The following is a 23,475-nucleotide window of genomic DNA, read 5'->3' on the forward strand; positions in this document are numbered from 1 at the left end:
CTAGTGTATCACTATAAGAATGATAGGAGTGAACAGAGCAGACTGATTTCAATCAGTGACTTAAATCACCAATTTTAATCACAATTTAAATCAGCAAGCAGGGAGCGTTGATTTAAATCATGTTTTGTATTTGTACTTTACTTTTCTTTAGGAAAAGAATTAGGAGTCTCATGGGATGGTAACAATTAAAACATGTTGATTTCCAACTAAGCCTTTACATTAAGTTTGGCGCTTCTTTTTGCTAGCCAGGATGATCTACTATCACTCTATACTTTTTTTTAAGCATTTAGAGAGCTTAACTTATACTTATTCAGATTTTTAATTTTTAACTTTTTGTTGTTAGAATGAAGGGAATGATGCACCTATTTACTAGATTTTTTTTTTTTAACTTGCAATTTGCATCAAGCTTTATTTGGACGGAAATTTATACAATTAAAGCACAAAAAAAGCATTTTCAATTTTTTTCCAAATATTAACGCTACCTTAAATGTTCTCGATACATAAGAAAAAAAAGTGTTTAATAAAAATGTTAAAAATACTTCTCATTTAAAACTGATTATACAAATGAAGTATTATCTGTAGTCAGTCAATATTGATTGTTCCTGGTCACCATGTCCTTTTAGATTTTAGAAAAAGTAGATCTCATTCTGTTTTTGTTCATGGGAGAGTAAAAAGCAGGAAAGCTTGTTTTCCATCTCCCATTTTTTCTTCTTAATTTTGAATGAACTAGTCATTGAACTGAAATAGCTGAGTACCTGCTAAAGAGGCTACCTCTGTCAAAAGCTGGGCTAGCACTTCAACAAACTTGTTCCAAACGCTTAGTCAGTGACTTCCACTAGTTCAATGGTGTCATTTTATTTAAAACTTTGCAAACATGTACAGCTAAATAGTTTTTTTTATTTACCTTAAATTATTTTAATAGATTAGCCTTTAGGTCTTAATATAGGTTATCAATTGTAAATAGGTTTTTTTAAAAAAGAAATCTGTATTTAAAAAAATGCAATTTAAATATAGATATCTGATCTAATAAAATCTGATTTTAAACCATCCTGCTAGTGAACAGTCTCCAGAGTGAGAGAGAGCAAGGATGAACTCATTCTGCACAAAATTTAACAGAAATAATTAAAAATAAAAATCTTGGGATTTATGCAGGTGGAAATGAGGTATATCCTGGCAAAAGATCTCATTACTGCCAGTGCATAACTAAAAGGATGACAACACATGGAATTCTGCTCAACATATTATGTGGAGAAGGAAAATATTGCATTGACCTATACAATATAGCAGTGGACAAACCACAGTCACGGGTGTTTTGCAGCTACTTGATTAAGATTAACCTTACACAAAATTATACACATTGCTGTATTTGCCAAAATCTACAATGCAGTAGTCCATACTACCCTGAAAACAAACAGCTTTTTGGAATCCTAGGTACCTACTTTTGGGGAGGGATGGTTCACGAAAAACAAAGTTAACAATACACAATAAAAACAGCAATGTCTTCCCAATACTGTAGTAGGCCTTAACTTCATGAGATAATGTAGCCTCACAACAGCATGTAAATAAGTAATTTTTATTAACAAAATTCAAAAAACAACTTGACACATGGAATTGTTTATCTGTCCTTTGTTTATATATACACAAAGGAATCTTGTACCATTATTCCTTTCTGCTACAAAACCATATTTTCACAACTACCTAATTTTGAAAGACAACTTATTTTACAATCACAGAAATTAAATGTATGAATTTGAGTTGTACAAATCTGTAACATTCAATTACTGGTGTATCACCACAATGAACTATCTAATAAATGCAGTTTTTTTCTGCTTTAATTCAACTTTTTAATATCAAAACATTCAAGTCACAGGAATTTTGTTTTAATACCTGATTTACATTTTTTAAAACTTTGTAGTATTAACACACCATTCTGTAACCATTTTAACAATAGTAACTCACAAAAAGTTGAGTTACTGGATTTAAAATCTTTGTTAGTGGCTTATTTTTATAAACACTAACATGCCACACATAACATGAAGTCATTTTTCTCTCAAGACTAAAATTAGATTAACTGTGGGTTTCTGTATTATCTGATTGTGTCTTGTTTTCAGTTCTTGTACTTCTCCGGACCTCAAGCAAGTCCCTCTTTACCATCTTGAGGTTACTGAACATTCCATTTGTACACATCTCTGATCTTGGCTCCACTCAGTTTACTCCTTTGCATTTCAATCTAGATTTTGTCTCTTCATCATTGTGACCCTGGGACCTCTTGATGCCAACTGGCAGAGGGCACAGAGGAGGTGCATCGAGGTTTACATATGGTGCAAAGGGATCCCCCGGGTCCAATGCTACATAATAATGTGCCAAAGTGTAACATGTGAGGTCTCTACCAACAGCCATAAAACACTGGTCATCTTAACCATTGTGAGATGTCTGTACAGTTAATATTTAAGGAGTCATGTATCTACGCTGAAAATTAGGCCTACAAGTCAAAGCATGAGGGGGCATCTGAATATTTAGCATATCTGGCATGTAAATTCCTTGCAACACCACCTACAACAGTGCCATGCGAACACCTGTTCTCACTTTCAGGTGATGTAAATAAGTGGGCAGCATTCTCTCACATAAAATATAAATCAAGTGGTTTGTCTTAGCAATTCACTGAACAAGTAGGACTGGTGGACTTGTAGACTCTGAAGTTTTACATTGTTTTGTTTGAGTGCAGTTATGTAAAAAAATACTTCTCTGTTTGTAAGTTGCACTTTCACAATAATAAGATTGCACTACAGTACTTGTATGAGGTGAACTGAGAAATACTCTCGTCTTTTTTACAGTGCAAATATTTGCAATCAAAAATATAAAGTGTACGTTTTGCATTCTGTGTTGTAGTTGAAATCAATATATTTGAAAATGTAGAAAAACATCCAAAAATATTTATAATAAATTTGAAGTGGTATTCTATTATTGTTTAACAGTGTGATTAAGATGCCAATTAATCATTTTTTAAATCTAGTTTGTTTTCCATTAATCGCATGTATTACCTGCAATTAATTGATGGCCCTTCTATAAACAAATTTAAGTGGAGCAGTGATCTTGAAATGAAACTGGTAAGCTGTGTACTATTGCTTTGGGAGTAGCAGATCTCTGAACTCTGTGAGTGTCCAGCAGAACATGGGTTGGACACTCCAGAGAGATGTTTGGAGGGCTTGGTGGATGGAGTGCACCTGTTCCTTGCCTGCAGAGGGACAGCAAAGCCTGTATAGGCTGAGAGGGGAGCGCTTGTGTTACTCATGGCTGGTGGAGTCAAGAAGCTGACCTCTGGCAGGCACAGACAAAAAAGTTTCCTCCAGTAAAGGTAGGTGGCAGCGAGATGCCTCATAACCCTTACCACCTCCAGGAACGGTCACAATCATCCTTTGTAACCCAGTCAACACAGATACCCAAAATCCAGTATGTCTCCAGATTGTGTCCTGTTACTGTTCTCTAGTAGGTAGCACAGCCACTTCTTAAGATCATCCCTGTTCAGGAAAGTTCCTAAGCATGTCCTAGAACATGATTAAGTATTTAAACTCCACTGAAGTGCTTTCCTGAACAGGTATGCTTTCCTGAATTGACAGCCACGAGAACTCCAAAAAACAACTACATGTCTATTTTCTGAGGTTCATAATGTTTACATTACTTACCATTTATTTCCATATTATCGTCTTCATTAGTGTATGTTGTACATATCCATTAGAATATTACTGTAAATGTAGGAATGGTATAAGCCCTTAGTACAAAGAGCTAAGATTACCAGACACTACGCCTTGCATCCTATTTCTCACCCTCCCATTTCTGGCACAATTCTAGCAAATGTGTTTATTAATAATAAGTATTGTAAAGAACCACCCTAGAGTGGGTGGTGAATGAACCAATTTTTTCCAGATCCTTTTATGATTCCATGAGGAAAGTACCGGACTTTTCAAAATAAGCCATTTAAAACTATGCTCTTGAATTATGCTCCCCGCCACTATGCAGCAAATATTCAGAGCTTTTCCACACCAAGAATTGGCTATTTAATACATACACATTATATATTTCAGTTTATCAAGATTATCAAGATAAGGTATTACTGAAAATCAAGTAAGCAAAAGAGCCCTTCAAATAAATTTAAATGTCTCTTTGATGAAACATTAACAGTCAAAATCTTGGTAACTGACAGCATGACATTTATTTTGACAAACTATCTTGTAATTTTCAACTCTTAAAAACAAACGCTGATCAAAGCAGATACCACAGTTAACAAGGAACATTTGCTTACATTTTCTTATACCCAATTCCAACAATACAGAAGAATAAGTTACCTAAACTCAGTCTCTGGAAAGAATTCTCTGGATACTACTTTTTATTAGCTGATAATCACTTTGAATGAACATGGTAATCTTGTTTAGAATTTCAGGGTCTACACAGATTGGGTTCTCTTTTAAAACCTACACTGCCTTGTGGACTGAAGTGCATCAAGTTGCATTTTTTTACCTTTCAAATCATGTTCTGGGTTCTAAAATCAGAGATGACCAGATCATCAGCACATCTGTTTAACCATACGTTTTAACTCCATTTGTTCAAATATTATTCACATCAGTTCCACACATAGGTACGAGGTTTCTTCCTCGCCCTGGGCTGAGGGGGAGAGTGATCAGTTGTAGACAAAGTTACGGTTACAAAAATAAAGAATTCACACTGAAATGTAACCTACCTTAGCCATTTGCATGGTCTGGTGGGGCATGTCCTCTGGATTCTAAATATCCATTAATTTTCCCCCCAAGAAAGCTATCATTTATGAGATGCTATAAGAGCTTGCCTTATTGCTCTGCAACAAGCACCTTACTCACACTATTCCCAGAACTGTTCGCATGGCCTTGACATCCGTTTGCTTGGTGCACAGACGAACAAGAGATAGCAATATTGACTTCTACTACAGTAGAAAGAAGGAGAGTGATAGAAAGAAAGTGCAATATGAAACAGACAATTTAGAAGTATTTCCCCCCCAGATTCTAAAAAGAGGGGTAAATAACCATGAAGAGTTAAAGGGTCACTGCCTCTACCTTCAAGTCCAAAGTTTTAAAACATATTTAAAAATGTTTTCTTTTTGGTTAAATTTTTTAAAAATCCACTCTCCTAGCCAAAAAACTGAAGATTTCAGAACCATTCCACATATGCAAACATATCACACCTTTGAAGGGAACACTAGCGCAGCTTCCCTTCAAAGTGTGGTTGACCACACAACCACTCCCAGTTCTTCATAGTCCATTTGCAAGAAAAGCCATTGTGTGGCTTCATGTTTGTGTGTATCACTAATTTCATACCAAATTTACTCAGCTCACAATAAATGCAATTTTTCCCAAAACGACAGCCCTTCAATCTCACACTGGGCTCAAAGTCAAGCTGGGCTCTCTCACATCTCAGTGATAAAAGTTCTGCAGGTCAAATTATATTCTGAGTGCCACCTGTGGAAAGCTACTTTCCTAAGAATTATGCCTTCTATGAGTTACATGTGGGCATCCCTTTTGTTGTCAATAGAATTGCAGATATGTAATAGATGGTATTATTTGACCTTCAGCATATTACTTGCTATTAAGCATGAAAATGGAAGATCCCAACTTGATTTTCAGAAGTCAGAGTAAATTTGTATGGAAGACAGATATGCAACATCTATTTCACTGTAAACCGAGCAAACTTGAGATGGCATATGTGATAAGAAAGAATATGGAGCCCCAGAAGTGTTTTCCCCCCTAAGCAGTTACTTCTCATTGTAAGGAAGGGAGAGATCTCCAGCAGACACTTTCAAGAGATCTGGAGTAAACATCGATAATGTGTTTTCTCAATGCCAATGAAGAGGATGGATAGAAGGTATGGAGGAATAGATTAGGACTTCATGGTGTACTGGGACAGCTTTAGGGATCAGGTTATGACTTGCAGAAGAAGGGAGAGGGAGATGCCAACAGTCAGGATTTTCTTGATGGATTGAGAGACGGAAGTCTGAACAGGACAAGAGTCAGGATCACAAATTGCTAGAAGCAGGCATCTATAAGGAAGGTAGAGATCACAAAGGAGAAATAATTGGGATTGGGTGGTTCTAAGACTTAAGGAAGTTGAGCCAAAAAAAAAAAAAAAAAAAAAATCAAATCAGGGAAACAGAGGTGAGTCAAGTCCCAAGACATTCTGCTAGGGCTTGGGCTATAAGACACTAGCATCATAAGGTAGGATTTCTTGTTACAGTCCTGAAATTTTGGAGTTGGACAGAGTGATCACCCGCTCTGAACATGTGTGAAAATCTGAAATATAATATAAACATAAGGAAACAGATTGTTTTAATACTTTTATTAATATTTGATAATACATAATCAATAGACACCTTTCTAAAACACACCAGGAGACAAGCTGCAGGTTTCAGAGTACATTACACAATGCTGGTGCATACAGCAGAAGTATCAAAATACCAACAAAAAACTGTATTATTTTTTAAAAGTGTTAACAAAAAAATTTACTTTCATGAATGGAAATAAATTTTAAATATGGATAGTTTTAAGTTTCCAAGGGGTTGTAATAGAGCTAAGTAATTTTTAAAGCTTTTTTAAAACTTGACATTATGTCTTTAGAGACTACTATTAAAACAATTCTCAGTAGATGTGCAGAGTAATTTAGATTATCCTTCACCAAATAACTTTATTTAATACCTCAATTCAGAGAAGGATGCCTACTCAGGAAGGGCACTTAAGCATGTGCTTAACTTTAGATCAATGAGAAACAGTCACATACTTAGGTCCTCATTCAGCACTTACAACACCAGTGTTTAAGATCACATATGCTGCCCTTTTCTTGGATTTAAAGATGTTTAGTCCTGAAGTTCTAAAGTAACTTCTACAATTGGATTTTAAATCTCTGCATGCAAAAATGTCAAAATAAATGTACCTATAGTAAATAAGCTATTCAATATGCATAACAAAGCTGTCTTACTTTGAAAAGTTAAACATCTTCACTTTTGATTTACCACACTGAGTTTTATATGGCATCACCACACAATTGCGTTAGTGGATTAAAGAAATCAGTTTAAATAAATTTATTTTCAATCAGTTACTGCTGTCCCATATTTTAACAAACATTTTATCAATTTTCTAAAAAACACTAAATTATAAATTTGTGTATTTTACAGACTGACTACAGCAGAAATCAAGATGTAGGCAATAAGCAGTTTGATAGCTATTCTTGGCAAAGGAAAAGCCACATGAATGATTTTTTAATCTGAAAGGACCCAATTTAAGTAAATCCTCTGAATGTCTCACTACAAAAGTATGTATTAAAGCAGCACTATCTAAACAATTATTTTTAGACAATATACTTCAACTGAAATGCATTCCAACATAATAAAGAAATCACAACTGCCATGAAGCTGTAGCCTGGGGACTGTGTTAAGACTGTTAGGTAATTTAGGTATGCTGGTTAATTTAATGAAAGATCTAGGTATTAGTTAAACATGTTTCATGGTGAACTGATTTAAGAAACTAAGTGGAAGGTGGCACAAGCATCTGATTAGTTGATTCCAATTGCCAGAAGCAGATCATTAGGGAGGTGGGGCGGAGGAGATGCTGTTCCACTACTGGTAAAGGCTAATATTAATCCCCTATAGGAATTTCCAAAACTAGTTTTGGGGTCTGAAACTCAAAAAATAAACCTTGTTCTTCAGAATCGTTTGCCTATGACATTCAGTAATACGCTTTAAGTAATGCCAGACACTTACTTATTTCTCAGCTGATCTGGCACCACAATAAATTGAATTTGGTTATAGAAATTCTCTTATAAAGAGCTGCTACATACTGATTTTAATTATGTACAGAACAGGCTTTCCCCAAAAAAACTTAAGGGTGACAAGTTACACTGAATATATCTCCCGCCGCCTTTCTCTGAGCCCTCCAAAACACTTGAATTTAAGTTAACAATTTGCTTCAATTTGTAGAAATTTCAAACATGCAATACTGTATATCTTGGCATTTTGACAGTTTGGGCTCAACTCTTTTCTAAAAACCCAGAGAAGGAGTAACTGATTAAATAAATCCATTATTTTTCATAAATTTTCTTTACAGATATACTTTATAGTTACAGAAATTGAACCAGAAGTGCAAGGGGAGGTTGTGGTGGGGGCGTGGGAGTTGGTCATATAAAAGCAGCAGTGTTTGGAACACAAGAGAAGCAGGTTTCACAGATTCCTCTGAGGTCTCCTATGCAGAGGATGATGAGGCCCAACTTCACTTAATCTGAAATTTGAAGATCTGCTCACGGTAGTACAGCTGGAGACTTGCAAGCTTTATCGATGTATTTACGTGAACCCTGGAGCAGCAAGGTAAGAGGGGCCAGATCAAATAAACATTCCACATAACACTTCAATGAAGAACTACAGGGGACCAGAATGTCTCCTGAATGACCATTTATTTCCAAACAGCTATAGTCTGTCTGGGCTTCCACCCCAAAGACAGCTAATATTCTGTCTCAAAGGATTCAGAATGATCTGGAAGAAAAAAAAACCAAACGCCTCCTCTTCCATAACCCAATTTGTGTCAGGGAGTCTTACTTGTGAAAGCTCAAGATTCAAGAATAGAGTCTCATTGTCTGGAATCTTAGAAGGCCCTCCTCAAGGTCTTCCACTGAGGGCTCATGGCACTGAAAGGGCTGAAAGTTCATGCAGCAATTTTTGGGGAGTGAGGAGGGAGAGAAGAGCCACTGGATCCACCTGGGTAGTATTGAGTCCAACATAGTTCTATCTGAATTTTCTTGGTATGAAAGAAGGACTGGGGAAAAGGGGCCTGGACCTTTGAGGCTGCAAAAGCCTTCTTAGAATTCCATTGCTCGTTGGAGGTTTGATTTCTGTGGTTACAGCCAGGAGACACCCACAACAGCCTGTCTGCCTCAGTTACGACACAGATGGAGATGGGAGGTCTGGTAGTGGGCAGTCTGAGGGAGAAGCTGCTGCTGCAGCATGTGGCGTGAAGTGAGAAGGGAGAGCCTACAGTTAAGCTCCTACTAAAAAAACCTCACATTAAAATCATTCTCTGGGCCATTGGCATAGCTACAGTGAGGGGTCAGCAACATCTCCTTTGATCAGTGAACGTTCTTGCCCTGGCACCCTGCTTCATTGTACTCACACAGGCAAATCAAAGTATCAGGGGAATTGCAAAATCCAGTGATGCGCAAACTAGTAAATCAGATTTCCCTAGCTAAGAGAAAAGAGTGTCTGGGTCCGCCTACATGGTTTCCACAGTCATAGTATCTCAGCTCTTTTGTACAGAGAGGGGAGAGAGGAAGAGCAGTATGAGAGCCTACAGCACAAAGCAGTACTGATTTGGAGTTGGAGACAATGAGGTGCACATACAAACCCCTCAAGAGGAAACTTTCCACACTACAGCAAAGTGGGTGGGGAGAGAAATGCCTTCCTTATTTCTCACAAAAATCTGTTGAGCCAGAAGCTCTTCCTATCTCAGTCTAGAAAGGTGGGCAACAAAGAAGAAAGGGCAAAGGACCAGCCAAGTCAGTCCTCCACACTTGAGAAGGCAATACAAGCGGCTATCCCCAAGTGGGCTCTACCTACCTGCAACACTGATGGGGGGGGGGGTTCAAGAATTCAGTGTCTACCCAGGGAACAAGGGAGAAGCAAATCCTGGAAGCAGATCCTTCCCCAAAGGAAATCTCATTTTGACTCTGCAACTTGGGAGCTTCTGCCTGAAACTGACTCTCACTGATATTTCTTGGATTCTGTCTTCTTCCTTTCTTCAATCATCTTTCCTGTTGGTTTCTTCCCTTTTGCTTTGGGGGGGTCAGCTGGAAAAAGAATGAAGCAGAAGGCTAAGGCATGACTCCATAATTCCAGAACGAAGAGGTAAGACTGAAGGGGAAGGAGAAGTGTATTTGTTACCTTCTGAACAACAGCTGCTTTACAGGTTTTTCAATGCTCTGATTTGTCAAAAAATGTCTACAATCTTTTTAAATTGCCAGTAGGCTAAGACCAAGCACAGGAGGTTTTTGTCCAGAAAGTTTTTTTTTTTCCCCCATGCTTTTACAAATAGAGCTGGTCAGAAAAATGTTGACCTTGTCCAAATTTTGTAGAAAAACTGAACTTCCACAATTCTTCCTTCCATTTTCTGACAAGTTCTAATTATAATCACAGTATCTACTATTGCAATACAATGAACAGCTCTCCACAAGATTAGGCAAAAAGAAGCTGTGAGATGAAAAGGTGTTTATACTTACCTGGAAGTTTCCTTTAAATTGTCCCCCTTTTCTTAGCAGTACTAGTCCACAGCTCTAATAGTAAGGTCTTCCTCTCTACTTGCAGAATCAGACCTGTCAATCACTGGCAGCAGTGTAAAACTCACTTCCTCTCCTGAAAGCCCACCAGTTGGGAAGCTTCAACAGTTAATATGGTACTGTGTACTTGTAACTACACATCATGCCTACCGTAAAAACACAAGAACCTCTGCAATCCCTGTGTTATTGTTTTGCATTCCTAGACCAATTTTTCTTCCCTGGGGAGCTGGATCTGTGAAGCTTTACTACCTGAAGAAAGCAAGTGTTCAGGTAATTAATCTGCCTATTCTTTAGCACAGGAAGTTCCATAGATCATTAAGATTTTACCAGCACTGTGTAGCTGGAGTGATGGGGCATGGCAGCTGAAGAGGATGCAAATATATGCCTCATTATTTACTTGAGTCTGCTTTTGTTTACTGAGGTACACAAGTACCTGAAGTACATGAATGAGTAAGGTGGCTCTAAAGAAGTTGCTTTACTTGTAGATGAAGAAAGATCCTACACCTCTTTCATCAATTCACCTTCAACACTGAATACGACGAAGACTTTGTTTAACGTGAGAGCTTTTTCCCCCCGATAGCAAGGTAATCTTGTAGACAATTGAGGATGCACTGTTTTAGTCGAATTTCATGATCTCTGCCTGAATATTTGAATTTTACCACCACCATGTTGGTTCACTTCTTTCCAGAGATTAAAATGGTGGACATGAATTGGGCTGAGCATTCTCTCTTTTAAATTATGGTTTGCCTCTCAAAAGCCAGATGCAGCCTACTCAAGTCTGCTTGACCCCTTATGCATGACTAGTCCTTGTGGAAAAAAGGGTCTGTCCTGCTTTGGAGGAAAAGTAGCTGACCTAGCAAGATACTGATCAGGTCCAGGCAGCGGGGTCTTCTTAGCTAATATCTCATCATCTTTGCTTTCTCTAACAGTCTACATCATTCTGGATAGGAGCGGAAAAGGAGAAGAAAAATGGTAGTATATGCAGTGCTCTTTGGGATAGAACTTCTGTTGCTATTGTATTTGACAGCTGAATACTCAAATAAAAATAATACAAATCAAAGTAATAATTCATGTATTGCACGGTGAATAAAAGAGTCTCACTGGTCGTATCTGATGACTGAAAATACTTTGCTCCTCAAAGAGTTTTCATGTTGCTAGAAGATGTTGCTTGCACTTCCACCTTCCACAACAGTAGCGACATGTAATGTCTTGAGAATCACATGTAATGTCTTGAGAGTCCCTGGTGCTGGCTGACAGGTATTGGGAGTCCAAAGAGGCATCCAAAACACAAACAATAAAACTTCCACAGTATTGAACCCAGCCAAATTCTCTCAGTGCTAAGCAGGAGTGCACCCAAACATTAAATCAATCCACCCATTCAAGAATTTGCTACATAAAGCAAGCAGACATACGCGAAGGCCTGGCCCATCCCCTTGTAGTTTTCTCTGAGGCAGGAACCTACCTTCAGATCCCTGGAGTCTCTCAGGAAGGAGTGGTTAGCCTTTCAGTGCACATAAGAACTCCCTTGGAAAGGATAAAAAGCGCGCAAGTTTGCATAGGTTTCTCTTGAGGACTCAGGAACAGAAAGATGGGTTCCTGGTTTGTATGTTCTGGCTACCATACACTCTGATAGGACTTTTGAACACCTACTGTCACACTGGTTGGAGTCTGCTATATAGATGTGTTGCCAGGCTGGGGACAGCTAGATTCTTCAGCTTCTTTTTGGAAGCTTGTGGGATGGTGCTTTTTACTTAGCCTTTCCTTTTTCCTGCTTCCCCTTTTTCAGATTTGGAGGGACAGAGGGAAAAGATCTAGCTCTGATGCACCTGAATTCCTCTTAGGCGTGACACAGACATGGTTCCTTCTACCTTTGGGGTATGTGCTTATCCAGGGAAGTTTATGTTCTTGCCCCTATTTGAGTTATTTTCATGAGGGCCAGTGTAAGATGCAAGATACTGGAATGTGCTTAGGCCAGCAGGGTAGATCTTTACTATGAAAAGAATTTGCCGATTCCTTTGATGTGGAGGACTGTGTTGGGCTCTTCCTCGCTGGAGAGAGAACACCCTGGTTACAACCCCATCAGGGAAACACAGGCTGACTTGGTCTCTGGTAGATGGACATGACAGATTTAAAAAGTAGACTGATCGTCTATGGTGCCCTTTTCTGCCTTCTGTCTGGTCCACCGGCTGTACCGCCTGCCGGTCTTCTTCCTTACACATCCTTTTGTGGAGAGGCAAGAGGCAAAGCTGTTGCTCCACATGATTAACTACTTTTATTGTTGATGAGGGCTCTGGGAGTGCAGCAGCTCCCTCTGAGGCCTTGTTTGAGCTGGCCTCACTCTATTGCCCCCAACAGGAGAGGATCAACTGTCACTCAGTGCTTCTTGGGGTTAGGGAGACAGTGGCAACTGTTTATCTTTCATAGCTCTGCTCAGAACCCCACAAAGAAGGCCTACACAAGACTGTGCACAACCACTATGGAAGCCCTGTCTGGAAAACAGACAGAAATCCCCAGAGATGAATTTGGTAAGTAGAGAGGAGCATAAGCAGAAAAGCTTCCCGTTTCCTTTCTTTCTTTGTTTGCCATGATGACAGCAGCATTTGTCAGACTGCACACTGCTGCAGTACCTCAGCAAAGGTCTAATTCCAGAAACCCAGCTGCTAAACCAGATGTATTTTAGCTCTCTAGATCCACTGAATTCTTTTGCTTTGTTTAAAAATGTAACTGATCATCTGCAGCAGTGAAATATGAGCCACCTATCTGCAGCTACAGATGCTAAAGTAAAAGGGCAGGTTCCATAGGAGAAGAGATTTTTATCCTACTTCCAGTTATTGACAGGTCTGGTTCTACTTCCAAGACTGCAAGTAGGCTGAAAACCCACTACAGGATTTGTTGACCTGCCTATGCTAAAAAAAGCTGTTTTCAAAATCATGTACACAAATACCAAACCAACAGATTAAATCCTGGCAAACCAAATGTCTTCTTTTGGCACCAACATCAAACATACGTGAATTGTTAAAACAACAACAATGGGCATATCATAATGATTGCTTGGCACTGAGTTCTGTTGGCTATTGACCCTAATTATGGAAAAAACTGATTTTTTTTTTAAAAGTTGAGTGGCAAAATGGCTTTTGAACAATACAGTAGCTACATTAAGGGTCTGTTAGCATTTCCTTTACAAACCTACTTTGAGAGGTTTTATAATGCAGCTGAACAAAACATGCATAAGGCTGAAACTTGGCACAAAATGTCTCACAGAAGCAATTTTAATATATTTTAAAAGCAAATTATTTTTGTACATGTCTCAAATAGTTAAACCTAATGTGTGATCCTGACTCTCCCTCGGGATGGTCACAAGAATCAGTGAGGTTATCTTATTTTACATCTTCAGTAATGATCTTGGAGTTAAGGTAAACCAAATGTTAATGAAATAGAGAGAGATTAAATGGGGAGGTATTGCAAATAGCAGGAGAAAAGAAAAAGGATAAAGAGATCTAGAGAGGTAGAAAATATGAGCAGGAAATAAAATTAGATTCAAATCAGAAAATGTACAATCTAACGGTTTATCTACACTGGAATAATGGACACATGGAAAAAATACAGAAACTAAATAAGTGCACCTTAGCTAAGCAACAACTAAAAGGAACAACTAACATCTGAAGGGTGTAAACATCAAGCAAGGAGAGGAATTTAAGGTGATTGAAGGGGATATAATTAGGAGCAATAGAATGAAATTTAGTTTATTGAGGAAAATGTCCTGACAAGGAAATCTTCTAGATTATAGAATAGTCATCCACAGGAAGAGGTGAATGGCACATTTTCTTCAGACATTTAAATTACACTGAATGAAGTTCTAGAAATGTACTGTGAGAACAAGCACACATTGGCAACAGGCGAGACTAGATGAGACCCCAAGAAATGATTTCCCCCCCCTTTCTGATCACTGGACTAATCAGTAGTGTAAGTGTCCTGGCCTTAATAGATTTTGATGGCATAAAACATTGGTTTCTAGAATCAGTAATTCTTGAGATAACAGTCATTACAATGGAGGAAGAAAGAAGCAAAATGATAACCTGAACAGCTGATTTTAAGGTCAACTATCACACAGACTACCATGAAAAGAAACTAATGCTATATACCATCAGAATGCTCAGAATTGCAACTTTCCAGTTTGTAAAAAGCTTTGGTTTCTAACCATTTTGTTCTAGCAGGGTATTTGTGTCACCAGTTTGGGAGCTCTGCCACAAATGATGTGGACCATATCAGATTAGAATATACTTATTTGATTAAATTAGCACTGAATATAGCACATCCTGGGCCAGTGCAGTTTTCAATCCTTGGATGACCATCCTAATTTAAGAGTTTCACAGAGTTTCCATCATACCAATCAATTTTTGGGTCACATTTGCACAAATCTGAAGTATATTTCTCTTGCCTATTTTAAAGTCAAGAGAACATGCATGGGAGCAGTAAATGCATGCGAGTAATGAGGCTGAATCATGTATTATTGATTATAACAAATAATTAATGAAAGAATTATTATGCATAAATGTAGTCATTTGATAAAACTTATAATTTTGGCTTTTTTTAAAAAAAATACCACATCATTGATATAGTGGTCCAAAAATCTCGCTTTTAAAGTTCATTTTAATTTACAGGTAGCATATTTTAAAATCCTTAGTAGAAGGGGCTATCAAAGTTGGGTTTTTTTAATTGTTTCTTTTGTTTTGTTTCCTTTCCTTTCAAAGTTTATATGCCAAGTGTAGCTGACAGAAAACTTCAGCAGCCTAGTTAACAAAGCATTTTAAACCAGACTTTAATAGTCTGATCTCATTGGCACTAATAAGACCACTGTAAAATAAATAAATACATACATAAATTACCCTCTTTCGTTTTCAGGAAATTCTAAGCCTCAAGTGGTTCTGGGAAAATATTTGAATTGGTAAAAAAAATTTGTTTTTCAAACGAAGATATAGTGGCTTTTTTGTTTTGTTTTTAAAGGAGGTATACACATATATATCCTTAACATACTCCAATTATTGCGCAAAACTTGCAATTTCTTTATGTTAATAGGGGCTTTCATTTTACTTCTCAGAATTCAGTGCTTGATTCAGTTATACCTGCAATTAGCTTATGTGTTTTTTAAAAAAACATTCAAATATTTTGTACCTTGCTGATTTTCCACTCAATACTCTGAATCCTCACATTTCTCCTACCCTTCTCTAGTCTTTCAACCAATTTTCTGTTTATGTCAAGTTCCAAGTTTTTGTGCTATGAATGAGCAGTGTGAAGGGTAATCACTCCAATAAGGCAACCAGCATTTTTCAAATTGAATTTTGTAGATGACATTTTGCTACTCTATTTTCCTTTGGTATTTACGCCTGCTCTTCTCTATGATTCTCCTCTAATGTTGGTAATTTCTGGAGAACTCATATATAGCAAAAAGCGAAGAAAGTTTGTCTCCCTTAGATATAATCATCCTACTCTCAGTAAATATAGATCACTGCCATTAATGCTAGTGGAGAATTACACACTATGCACGAAAAAGAAAGAATCCTAAATAGACTACTTTTGTAGCATTCACCCAAAAATGTAAGTGCTATCCTATTTTGAAAAGAAACTCACTGACGGCATTGTGTGGCTCCATGTTTATTGTGTTCCATGTCAAATGTTCTCAACTTTCAGGGGAAAAGATTGTTTCCTATCAGCCTCACAATCTCAGCCTGGAATATGAGACTTAAGCTAGATTCTTTCCTTGTCTTTACCAGTAATAAAGGATGAAGCTGATTTGGGCGCTCAGTTATGCCAGTTGCCTAACTGGAACTTAATCTTATTGCTGAGGCACAAGCAGATTCTTGATGTTCTCATAGTTGTGTTGGTTCTGCAAACAGGAGTACAAAGTGGTAAAAGCTTATTTTAGTCTAATGTGTGCAGATATGATTGAATACATATGGGGAACAATTTAAAGCCCTGAGCTTGCAAATGAGCAGTGTGCCCATGCACTATGTACTACAGAATCAGGGCCCAAGATCTAGTAAGAAGGTTCAATTTTTAGTCATTTTTCAGAATAGAGCCACACTTTAAAAGTTGTTGATTTCACCCAGCTTATTACACATGTAAGATATTAACAGTACATAAAGTAAAGCTGATGACCTTCCCACAGAACTCAGTCGAAGCTATATTCAGTTGTACTGAATATTCTTGAAGTGGTTCTGCAATAATTTAGCCATTTAACATTCTCAGAATGTTCTTTGATTTAATTAAGCTTCCTTACTGGACTAAATCCCCAAATTTATGTATATTTTAATTATTTGTAGTATTAGAAATTAATATCCAAATATATTTTCCCCAAAATATGACTTAAAACAAGACGAAATATTTTGAGTGCCTCTTGTTTTAGTCTTTCCTTGTAAGGAAATTCTCACCAACTCAATTCAGGCAGAGTTTTCTATTTCTTTTAAATAAAACTACTTCTTACACTCACTTGCCCTCCATCTCTTCTCCATGCAAGCATCTTTCACCTACCTGCTTTGCTCAGTCAGACCTCCCAGCATTTGCACTAGACATAATTAACTTTGGTAATGCCTCTTCACAGGCATACCAGTGTGCAATGTTAGACTCAGTCATTCTGTATCTGTTGAAATATTAGCACTTGTTTTAGGTTACTTACAGAGAACAAAGTTAAGCCATATAAAATCAAACAAAACAGATACAAACACGCACATACAGTTATTTCTACCTTAGGCTCATTACTTTTGTAGAACTATAAAACATAGAAAAAACAACATTTGCACCAAAAACCAAACTTACCCCTCTTAATGATGTGGGTTTCAAAGTCTGATTAACCATATTTTAGATGGTTTTATGCATCTCACAGGACCCTCTCCTTCATTTAAGTCTTGATTGACAAAAATGAACATGGTCTAGGGCAGATAAAAAGAACTTCCCTCTTGAGAAAACAATGCTTCCCTCTAGCACCCAACCAAACATGCAACAGACTACTAGCCCTTTTGATCACAAAGACTATTCTATTTATCTGAACATTTTTCTGCATGATTACTGCATGCACAGATTCCTTTGAACTGAATTCTTGACAACTATGTTTGCCAAATACTTTCTTTGGAGCTTCATATTAATTTTCTGACCTATTTTATTTCAATTATTTTTCCTTAAGAATATAACTAAGTTACAGGCTGATCTTGCTTCAAAATATGAATTTACATTAATTTATTTAAAATCTTCTATCTGAAGATTCTGAAGGTAATCCCAGCTCCCCATATCAGATGTGAAGGGCTACTATTCAGTGAGACATTTAAAAGCTACTAAGACTAGAAAGGGTTCTTTGACTCCATGTTTTTCTTGCAGGGTAAAATTTTAAAATGAAAATTACAACCTGCACTGGGAGAGCTCTGCATTAAAAGTAAATGTTTTGAGACAAACTCTAGAAGATACACTTAAGATTTAGAAACTCCTTATTTAGGTGTATGTTACATGTAAATTATAGATCTACTTTATATTTTCTCCTCATAGTTTTAATAGTAATAGCTTCCTACCTACCACCAAATAAAGTGAAAGAAACTAGAACGAAGTGCAGAAAAATCCCAGCCTAAGATATTTGAGCTGTTCCCCTCTGTCTCATTTCTGTAGGTAGACTATTTTAATCAGTGAATGTATATTGAATTGTCCCTTCCAAAGTAAAAAAAAGAACCCATAATATAGGCTTTGGGCATGAAAGTGCTGTTAAAACAAAAAAAAGCAAGCAAATGCAGGTACATGTGACAACTCAGGTTCAGCTCGTTAAGCTAACTTATGGGAAATAGGTTTTGCTTCATTAAGTATCTGCAATGCAATCACCAGCACATGCCCAAGGTTATGTTTTGAGGCTGTAAAGTTAGGACAAGTTTTATGTGGTGAAAGATTTAAATTAGAATTATTATAATTTTTAACTTGAGCTACTCTAACAAGCTGTTTGCCCAGATAAAGTTTTTAATAATTCTTAATGATAATTAAACGGGATATCCCTTAAGCATTTAGCCAATTAAACTATATAGTTTGTCACTACTTTTTTGCTATACAAGAATTATATTAGCAATAACCATCTCATGTCAATTCCTGCAACCCAAGGGTATATATTTTCATGTACCTCTGAGCTTCCTTTAACGCTTTAAATCAGATGGTCAACATCGTAGTTCCCATAGTTCCAAAAAGTGACTTACTGTAAGACCAGCTGTTAGGATCAAGACTCCCTCAATGTTTTTTTCAAGTGGTCAGTTCAGCAGGGAAATACTTGGGGAAAAAAAAGCAATGACCTCTTATTTGTGCATTTCACATAAAATAATGCAGTACACACAATCCCCATGAGACAAGCATACAACTTGTTTATGTATGTGGTACCAAATAAAGCTATGGTCCTCCAATGGGATCTTGTTGGGCAAACTTACATTCCTTCGGAATTCAATTGAAATCAGTGAGACTCTGCACAGCTGCAAGCATCTGCCTGTGTTAATACAGCTGCAGAATCAGGGACTACTTTATTTAAAAAACCCACTACAATAGTTATGAGATGGTTGAAAAACAGAAACAAAGGGTGGATGATAAGCATTTGGAAAGTTCCATCCCATCTGACCTTTCTGGAAAAATCATCATAGCAATTAATTTTAGGGGCCAACTTCAATCAGTTCAAATACATTACAGAGAAGGTACAATGTAAACTCAGTAGCTTTCAGAAGTCTCAAGTATTCAGCTAACTGTAATCAGAAGTTTGCTCTTTTTAGTAATATGCCTTAATATCACGACACAGCATTATGATCTTTTAACAACTGCCATTAGACATTAAAATCTCTTAAATTTCTCCACTCTGTTCTGAAAGTGGTGTTAACTCTGTTTAATTTGCTGCTGCTTTGTTGTTTGTTTCCCCATAATTATATTTTAAAGAATAAACACTAATTGCTTGCCTTTCATTACCAACAGCAAGTATGTGTTTGCTCTCAAACCTTTGAACAGTCTGTTCCACAGTCTCGTAGGGTGAGGGGTGTGTTCCACATTGAATTAAAAGCAACTGCCATGAAGGATGCTTTCAGTCTCTAGGGAAAAGGGTGCCAGAAATTTCCTTGAAAAATGTTCGCTGCTGCCTCTGAAGAAGTCATTTCTCCATTCATCCAAGTCACATGTTAAGAGAGTTTAGCAAATTAGGAGAAAATGAGAAAGACGCAGTAGAAACATACTTATTAAATAATTTTATGTTTTAAAATATTTTCTGTTGTAAAAGTCTCTCAAACCCAAGGAAGTATAAAAATACAAAATGATCATATTGCTTACATACACACTTACATGTAAAAATATCTAGCAAATCAGTTATCAAGGGAGGTAAATGTTTAACCTCAACCACGTTTACAGTGGAAAGTTTTATTAAAGTGAAGTATTAAAAAAATAAATGTGTACATTTAAATTATCTGATTACTTTTGTTTTTTTTAAACATTGAGGCAAATTATCTTGCTCTCACGTTAAAAGTTTACGGAACACGTAGTGAACCTTGATACTAACTTCAATTGGGGAAAAAAAAAGGTTATAACTACCAGAGAGCATAATTCTTTAAAGAAAACAGATATTTTCTGTGTCTTACGTTTTTGGTATTTCAATTAGCATATACTTTATATAAGCATTCTCAAACTTTCCCCACAGTGGACAGAGTTGGTTTCATAGACCATCTTCTCCCTGTCATTCACAACCACACAGACCCCTATCCCTTCCCATTTGTAATCTCTTAAAACCCATGTAGCCACTGTAGCTGTTGCTTACTTTAAATCATCCTATAAGGAAAGCATTAACATATTTTAGCAGCTAGAAATGACAACAGCCAACTCTCCATAGGCCGTAGACCACAGTTTGAGAAACACTGCTCTACTATGCGTTAACCTGGAACTTGACTGGGGTTACATTCAAGTATTCAGGTATAGTAAATAAACATGACATGTTATGCTGCAACAAACATGTCAGTGCATGCATCCATTTTCTACAAGTCACAGTGCAAGAGGTTCCTTAGATAGAATCACACAGCAACTGCTAAGACAGCATGTTACGCCGATCCAGGCTTATAACAGTTCACACAACCTCAAACAGGCAGCTAACATTAAATACAAAAACACAAGTGAAAATATTTTGCAGCAGTATGAAGTTAACACCTTTATACATTTATGAACTCCTTGGAGTTTTTAGATTCTCTAACTAACAATTTAGTTAGTTTCATTTATTAAATGATAAAAAGTCCCATAGCCGAAACTGTATTTTTTTTTTTAAGGAAAGTTTTCCATAATTTCTAAGTTGTTAATCATTAAACTTTAATTATTAAACATTAGAAATAATGTTGTTCTTTAAGACTCTGTGGCACTGCCTCGAACTGGGTCCAAAGGTTTGCATTAATATGCTCCATCCTGGCAGAGCCCAATAACTAGGCAGAGCACCACTGACTGATGAGGTTCTGTGCAGGCTTAAGGTTCTGTCTATATGGAGCTTCTTGTATGATTAGGGCTCTACTTAGTTTTGAGGATTAGTCAAAATATTGGCATCAGTGTTGTGGCATTTGTGATTTAACTCAGGCCTCCCATGCACACATGATGGAAGGCGACACTCTTCCTTGCTGTTCAATGCAGTTAGTTCAAATACCCTCCTATTTGCCAACTATTTAAAAACTACTCTAGCCTCACACTGCAGTGCCTATGTCTGCAAACATTAATTTTAAGCAAAGACTTCTATGCTTGACAATTACTTCTGCCAATTTCTCATTTTTAATTATATGCAAAGAAGTCAAAAGAAAAAAAATTTTTTTACACAATATTTCATATTTTCTTCTTACTTTAGACCAAGGGTCAGCAACCTCTGGCACGCGGCTCGCCAGGGTAAGCACCCTGGCGGGCTGAGCCAGTTTATTTACCTGCCACGTCGGCAAGTTCGGCCGATCATGGCTCCCACTGGCCATGGTTTGCCGTCCCAGACCAGCCGCGTGCCAGAGGTTGCCAACCCCTGCTTTAGACTTCTGTTACATGAGTTTAGGAATGTAATCAGGGCTTTGGAGCGGAACCCAGAACTGGAGCACAGAGCAGCATGTTTTTGCCTGGAACTGGAGCAGAGCCAGAGCACAGCTCCAAAGTCCTGAATGTAATGACACAGTAGATCTAGGAACTTACCATTAGAATACAAATAGTAGGGATCCTACAATGAGTAATAGGGCCCTAAATCTGAAAATCAAGTTTCTCTCAGTGATAGAGGATCATACACTGCTACTAACTACCATTCTAAAGGATCACATACATACCCTATTGTAGGAGTTTAAAATGTATGTACACTTAAAGGGACTAGTCTAGTAAGATGTAACTAGTCAGAGCAGAGTCATCTTTGAAGGTTTTTTAAATTTTTAAAGCTATAACGAAAGCATTATATTCTGAACACGAGTAATAATTTGACTTGTGACACAGTTCAAAGAGTTTAATCAACTTACTAAAACTATAGCTTTTAAATCAATGCTTTTTTTAACGTCTTCAGTGATTCGCAAATGTAAAATATTTTAATCACCATTTCACAAACAGATAGGAATAAAGTGCTCAGAGGGAATTAAATCCTTCCGTGGGCGTTTTAGTTCAAATCTAATTATGAATTTTTCCTCACTCTTTCTCCTTCCTTGCTTTTTATTCCAAGTTGTAGCCTATAATTTCTTTGAGGCAAGAGAGGAATAGCACCCTAGAGTTCTCAAATGTCAATATTTTAGAATTTCTTTCCCCTTTAACCAGCAAAATTTTGCCTCTAAGTAGCTATGGTTGAGTATTTCAAAAGCAGCATCTGATTCTGAGTGTCTCTAATTTTGAGTGCCCACTGAGAGACATATTGAGCTTCATTTTCAGAGGCATCCTCTCACTTAAGTCACCCCAAATTAGGGAAAACTTTTCCAAGTCTGGACTAGATAAACTGGTGCCAGAACAAATATCATCCAAGGAAAGTCAAAAAAAAAAGATAGATAGAATTACTTTTAAAAATTATAACCAAACTGGAAGTTAAGAAAATGAAACACTACAGGCAAGGGCCATCACAAATTAGCAAGAGTCTGACTGGCTTCCTAAAAGGAATCTGTGCAAGAAAAGGTGTTGGTTCACAGCACTCTAAGTGAAAGGAGAAGAGACACTATAAAATACTGGAAGGGGGACGCAATCCTCTCTTGTATCGACGTACCTAGCACCAATCTAAGTTCAAAGGGTTCTTTGAAGTCAAAAGACATGTCAGCAAAATGTACATCTGCATCCAGTATTTAATGAAAGCCAGAGAGAAACTAACCTTAAAAAAAAAAAAAAGTCTTCTCCAAAGGGAGTTGAAATGGATTGTTTACATTGGCTGTCATATAAACAGGGATCCTTCTCCAAGAAGCCAGCAAAATTTTAACACTAATACTTCTAATACTAATTTTGCACTTTAAGCCCTCCCCAGTTCTTACACCAAATTGAAATAGCGACAACTGAAGGAGAGACCTTCTTGCCATTTTAAACAATGTTTTGTTGACACATTACTGCAGAGATCAAGTATGTTGGGCTGATCAATTAAATAGAGAGACTGAAATCCTCAGCTTCTGACGTAGGCTTCTGGTGTAATTGTCGTCCATGGTGGTACTGTCCATAGAATTTCTTTCATTAAAAGGATGATATGTCTTTACTAAATGAAAGAAGTGCGGACTAATGTGGTTTCTACTGATTCAGTCTCAGGGTGCCACTGTGATAGTGACAATGTAAGATGGCCCAAAGTACCAAGTCAACCAAAGAGAATATAGAATTACAGATAGCGGGGACCTTTTACTTTATTATTATTACTATTATTAAATAATAAACGTGAAAATTAGAGAAAGATACTGTCTGAAGCAACTTGCAGAGAAAAGTTCCACACTATTTATAAATTTAAGAGTTTAGGTCCAAAGTAGGATTTTAGAAGGGGGATACGTACTGCCAAATTTTATTGAGTTTTGCCTCTGTTACCTGCCAGAAGCTTTCAGATAAGCATTAACAGATAGGAGAAAAAAGGATTTGTAGTTGAGTGAAGATGGTGGAACATACCAACATTTTCTTGGCTGCAATCCACTCACTTTGGTCTGCTCCTCAGCT

General features: G+C 37.2%; 1 protein-coding gene across 12 annotated transcripts in view; it reads right to left on the reverse strand.

The window, feature by feature from the left end:
- The window catches only part of TSC22D1 (TSC22 domain family member 1), a 130,946-nt gene that overhangs the window by 76,994 nt on the left and 30,477 nt on the right, over positions 1–23,475 (reverse strand). For 2 of the 12 annotated variants that reach the window (XM_050947670.1, XM_050947726.1), the window contains one exon: positions 6,352–9,849. The exons of 5 other annotated variants lie outside the window; for them this stretch is intronic. Coding sequence is in view for 2 of the 7 variants with exons in the window: in XM_050947726.1 (XP_050803683.1) it covers positions 9,846–9,849 (4 nt within the window). In the remaining 5 variants the exon portion in view is untranslated. Of the gene's footprint in view, positions 1–6,351; positions 9,850–15,602; positions 16,220–16,863; positions 16,973–17,148; positions 17,262–18,554; positions 18,625–19,291; positions 19,487–23,475 lie in introns of those variants that run through there. 5 more of the 12 variants (XR_007773562.1, XR_007773563.1, XR_007773564.1 and 2 more) reach the window with 5 other exon arrangements.

This window comes from Gopherus flavomarginatus, chromosome 1 (assembly GCF_025201925.1).
Source record: "Gopherus flavomarginatus isolate rGopFla2 chromosome 1, rGopFla2.mat.asm, whole genome shotgun sequence".
NCBI classification, from domain to species: Eukaryota; Metazoa; Chordata; order Testudines; family Testudinidae; genus Gopherus; species Gopherus flavomarginatus.